General features: G+C 34.8%; 1 protein-coding gene across 1 annotated transcript; it reads left to right on the plus strand.

Moving 5' to 3' along the window:
* Positions 1 to 758: 758 nt before the first annotated feature.
* On the plus strand, positions 759 to 3,862 carry LOC102608728 (laccase-7-like). Its single transcript, XM_006481332.4, has 6 exons — positions 759 to 965; positions 1,100 to 1,251; positions 1,802 to 2,046; positions 2,160 to 2,288; positions 2,419 to 3,369; positions 3,500 to 3,862. The coding sequence occupies exons 1-6, from the start codon at positions 873 to 875 to the stop codon at positions 3,628 to 3,630; spliced, it is 1,701 nt and encodes a 566-aa protein (XP_006481395.1). The 5' UTR covers positions 759 to 872; the 3' UTR covers positions 3,631 to 3,862.
* Positions 3,863 to 5,326: the final 1,464 nt, after the last annotated feature.

Below are 5,326 nucleotides of genomic sequence, written 5' to 3' on the forward strand. Positions count from 1 at the left end.
TGAATTTAGCTGATACAATTAATTATGGTGCACATTCTTTTACAAAAAGTATATGGACCTATCTCATACTTAAAAGTTGGTTAAAAAATTAAAGAATTATTTCAATCTTATATTCTTAGCCTAAAATCTATTATTAGCCGGCTTGAGATTTGAAAATTTTTTGCCGAAGGATCAACATATATGTGGGTGCGCGACTATGACAAATTAATTATGCAATTTTTTGTAGTTATTTTCTAAGTTGTAGTGAATGAAACTATGGAAATAAGTGAGAAGTAAATTCCAATTCCGCTGTTGTGTTTCCAGGGAAAATTAAAGTAAACGCTTGTAGGAAAACCCCAAAAAAAGAAGTAATTCTGGCATTTGCATCATTTTCGTAATTAAACACTTCAAAAAAAGAGCTTGCTTGCTTTAAGAACCAAATTTTATGACTTTTGTATTATTGATGAAGACTTTGATGGCCAAACCTAAACCGTTAGATAAAGAAACTTCTGCCACCACATTAAATGGGTGCCCTCGAATATTAATCCTTATTAAAAAACCCATATTGTCGCCTTCAATTAACTAAGTTATCACGCAATAACTGAGTCAAATATATACAAGTTTGCCAAGAAGCTAGCCTGTCTATAATTTATTCAATATAGATATAGCAGTTGAAATTTCACATTAGAAAGAAATATTTTATTTAATAAAAATAAATTAAGGGCGCGTCCCTGGAAGAACCATGAGTTGATTCCTTATTTAAAGAGAGCTCGCAAATCTCATTGCATAGGATCACAGAGCCTTCTAATTTCTTCATTTGCATAGCCATAGGCTCCTATATACTTCTCTTCATTCCTTTTGAGCTCTATAGCTAGCATTAATTAATTCAACATATGGCGCATTCTACGCTTTTGCTAGCATGCGCTTTAGTTGTCTTAGCTTCTTCTACATTGGCTTCTGCCGCAATCGTCGAGCACACATTCCATGTATTATTTTCACTTAATTTTTTGTACAGTGAGTGCATGCATGCATGCAACATAAAACAAACACTTATTTTCTATAATACGTGACCAATTTACTCTTGTAGGTTAATAATAACGGTCGTTATTTTTGTCAATAGGTGAAAAACTTGACGATTGGGCGGCTGTGCAGACAGCAAACGATAACGGCAGTTAACGGAAGCCTCCCCGGTCCAACGATACGCGTTCACGAGGGTGACACTCTGATTGTTCATGTTTTCAACAAGTCACCTTATAACCTCACTATCCACTGGTAAATTTAATGAATCTAATCCCTCATTAGATATTAAGCATTAGCAATATTTACATATATTACTCGGTTTTCCAAAGTAGTTTTTGACTTTGAGAATAAATTAATTTAGTAAATTTTTTCATTGCAAATACATTATTAGTTCCAGTTGTTTTCTCATGATCAAGCAACAAAATTGATTATTATTTTTGACTAATTCCGAGCTGATCACGTCTTATGTTTTCCAAATAAAAATTAAATTTCTACTGCAGTTAGTTTTTACTTCAATTTTAATCCAGTAGAGCTCCAACCAAGACTTCAATAATAATCTTGCACATATTTTCTATGAATAAAAGACTAAAAGATGTAATCAATAATAAGCTTTTTTTTTTTCATCCAATACAGAATTAATTAATCAAACATATGTACAATTCATAGAGCCCAACCAAATATTGAACAATTTATACTTATGTTATTATTAGTACCAGTAATTATCGTTATCATATTCATCATCTTCGAATCTTAATTGTTTTATGATGCTTTCATCCGAGCATTAATGAAAATTTCCATGTAGGCATGGAATATTTCAGTTACTAAGCGCCTGGGCAGATGGACCAAGCATGATAACTCAATGTCCAATAACACCTGGAAATAGCTACACTTACAAATTTAGAATCGTCAATCAAGAAGGAACCCTTTGGTGGCATGCTCACTTCTCAATGCTACGTGCCACTGTCCATGGAGCTCTTATCATCCGCCCTAGATCTGGTCACAAGTATCCATTTCCTAAACCCGATAAAGAAGTTCCCATTATACTCGGTATATGCATATATATATAATAATAATTAAATTTTTTTCACTACTATAGGCTTGTACGAGAGCATTGAAATTTAATTTGATGATAACTAATAGACACCTAAACCTAATTGCAGGAGAGTGGTGGAATGCTGATATTATTGATGTTGCAAACCAAGCGCAAGCTACCGGTGGAGGTCCTAATACTTCCGATGCTTACACCATCAATGGAAGGCCTGGAGACCTCTATCCCTGCTCTCAAAATCGTATGTGTGTGTGTGTGTATTACAAACGTTAATTAATTGAAAAGTATCATAAGTTTACGTATTCAAGTTAATTATTAGTAATGTTCCATTCTGTGTTATTAAATAATAACATTAAGTATTTGTTTGTCAGAAACCTACACGCTCGAAGTGGAGAAAGGGAAGACCTATCTCCTACGTATCATCAACGCTGCACTCAATAACCAGCTCTTCTTCAAGATTGCCAATCACAACTTTACAGTTGTCGCCGTTGACGCTTGCTACACCGAGCCCTACGTCACCGACGTGGTCGTGATCGCCCCCGGCCAGACTACGGACGTTTTGCTGAAAGCCGACCAGCCAGTGGGCTCTTATTATATGGCTGCAAGAGCATACGCTAGTGCACCACAAATACCGTTCGATAACACCACCACGAGAGGCATCGTCGTCTATGATGGTGCCACGACGGCTAATCCCCTAATGCCGGTCCTGCCAGCTTTTAACGACAACCCTACGGCTCACAGGTTTTACAGTAATTTGACTGGATTAAAGGATGGACCTCAATGGGTCCCAGTGCCACTTCAGGTGGATGAACCTATGTTCGTTACCGTAGGATTAGGGCTTGATCGTTGTCCAGCAAATGCCACGTGTCAAGGCCTAAACGGGCAAAGAAACTCCGCTAGCATGAACAATCATTCATTCCAGGCGCCGACAAGCTTGTCTTTGCTACAAGCATTCTTCTTCAACGTGGGTGGAATCTTCACTCCCGATTTCCCCGACAACCCTCCGTTAATATTTGACTTCACAAACACTGCCCTCAGCAACGACTCGTCGCTGCTGTTCGCTCCGAAGAGAACGAGCGTCAAGACGTTGAAGTTCAATTCGACGGTGGAGATGATCCTGCAAAACACGGCGCTGGTCGTGCTGGAGAATCACCCCATGCACGTTCATGGCTTTGACTTTCACGTGCTGGCTCAAGGCTTTGGAAATTTTGACGCTGCAAGGGACAGGCAAAAGTTCAATCTTGTCAATCCACAAAGGCGTAACACCATTGCCGTTCCCGTCGGTGGATGGGCCGTTATCCGATTCCGAGCAAACAATCCTGGTAATTTGTTAGGAACTTTTTTGGAAATTTTTATTAAGCACGCATGCGTGAAAATGATGCATCAACTAATGTTTGAATAAGTTTCAAAGTCAACTTATTTGTTTATTTTCTTTGATTTTTTAATTTTCAGGTGTATGGTTCATGCACTGCCATCTGGACGTGCACTTGCCGTGGGGGCTGGCCACGGCTTTTGTTGTTGAAAATGGACCGACTCCGTCGACTAGGTTGCCGCCGCCACCGGCTGATCTTCCCCAGTGTTAGAACTTAATTAATTGTTGCCGGCTTGTTTTCTCAAATCATTGCTTGCGTTCATTGTTAATTTTTTTTAATTATATTTCCGGTTTCATGCGAATTGATTTGTTGTGAATTTGTGATGTAATAAATTAATAATGATGGTAACTAGTGTGTTATTGCTGTCAAGTCGCCTTGACAAGTGTAAAATAATATTGATCGAAACAAAAAATCAATGGTTAGATTGTTATCATCTTAATTATTGATGATGAATAAAAATTGATTGACTCAATTTTTGTTAATCAATTATTATTTTTAAATTATGTTAATTGTATTATTTTTTTTATATTTTAAATACCTGTATAAATTGAGACTCTGTGCTCATGAATTAGTAAAAATAAATTTATTTTCTTTACATTATTTCTGAAGAGTTCTAAAAAATAATGTAACTCAACATGCCTATTCTTCAATCGCGTACTTTTTAACATTGACGAAAGTGGCAACCTCGTTATATTGAAACTGAAAAGGAATTACCTGCCGGCTGGTAGTCTAATCTGAAAATCAGTATATTATAAATTAAGCTAAAATAATAGGTATTAACTAAATCTTTGAATACACGAAATATACAAGAGATCGAAAACATTAAGGACTTGCGATGACTCGTTCAAATTACGCATCATGCAAATAAATGGGAATTGGTCACCGATCTTTTTTAAGTCAAAATAAAATTTAGAAAATTTTAAATATAAAAAAAATAAGATATGTATGTATCAGCTTCATTTGAATCAATTGGAGTCGGCTTAAACTGATTTGATCCAGTTTGGTGACATATAACTTACAAACAAATTCAAATGACATTGGTTACGATGACTGTGCTAGATGTCCCGATGATGAAAATAGAATTTGATGTTTTAATTTGTTAAATAATTAATACGTTTGTTTGATTGTTACCGTCAATTATTACAGTTCGATACCTTCAAATACCATTCCAATATATAGCGATTTGCTCTCATTCTATATTCAAATAATCATACACTATTTCTATTTTATGTGCGAACTAATTGTTAAGATTACTTCTTAATCATTGGATGTGAAATTTGCAGATAGGTTTTTGGCATGCAGAAGAATCGAGGCAGTAATTCCCCCTAACTGGGTGTTTTTGGCGTGCAAAATTAGGGTTGGCAATATGATGTGATGAGATGGATTTACCAATCTCAGTCTTATTCCGCATATGAAAGATAAGAAAAAAAATGTCATTCCCGTCTTTTTAATCTTTTTAGGACAAAAATTTGTCTAAATGTCATCCCGTTAAATATCTCATCTCATTTCATTATCTTAAACAGTCTTAAATGTAGATAAATAAATTTTGACATTTTTTTTTCTGATCATCATAATTCAATATAGCAAAAGTCTTGAATAAATACAAAATAGAATAACCAAATAATAGTTTTATTTTGGATATATGTATATTCGAATACAATTTTATACTAACATTTTTTAATTGTCTGTTTGCTTCGATTGCATATTAATATTAAGACTTACGCTTATGCTTCAAAATCTATACATTTGGACAGTAACCAATTTATATTTTGACCATAAAAAAAAAGAAAAAATTAATTTTAATTGTGGGTTTTGGCTAACACTTCACTTTCTAATTATATTACTTTTATTATTTAATCTTAGCCTTTTGTTTTCAACTTTGAACATCACTTAAGTTAAAATTATA

This window comes from Citrus sinensis, chromosome 6 (genome assembly GCF_022201045.2).
Source record: "Citrus sinensis cultivar Valencia sweet orange chromosome 6, DVS_A1.0, whole genome shotgun sequence".
Lineage (NCBI taxonomy): Eukaryota > Viridiplantae > Streptophyta > Magnoliopsida > Sapindales > Rutaceae > Citrus > Citrus sinensis.

What these genes read in the sequence shown, in the direction of transcription:
- LOC102608728 (XM_006481332.4), top strand. Translation starts at nt 873, where the DNA reads ATGGCGCATTCTACGCTTTTGCTAGCATGCGCTTTAGTTGTCTTAGCT. An exon ending in TATAACCTCACTATCCACTG is followed by an intron (nt 1,252 to 1,801) that starts GTAAATTTAATG and finishes ATTTCCATGTAG; the next exon opens with GCATGGAATATTTCAGTTAC. An exon ending in ATTCCGAGCAAACAATCCTG is followed by an intron (nt 3,370 to 3,499) that starts GTAATTTGTTAG and finishes TTTAATTTTCAG; the next exon opens with GTGTATGGTTCATGCACTGC.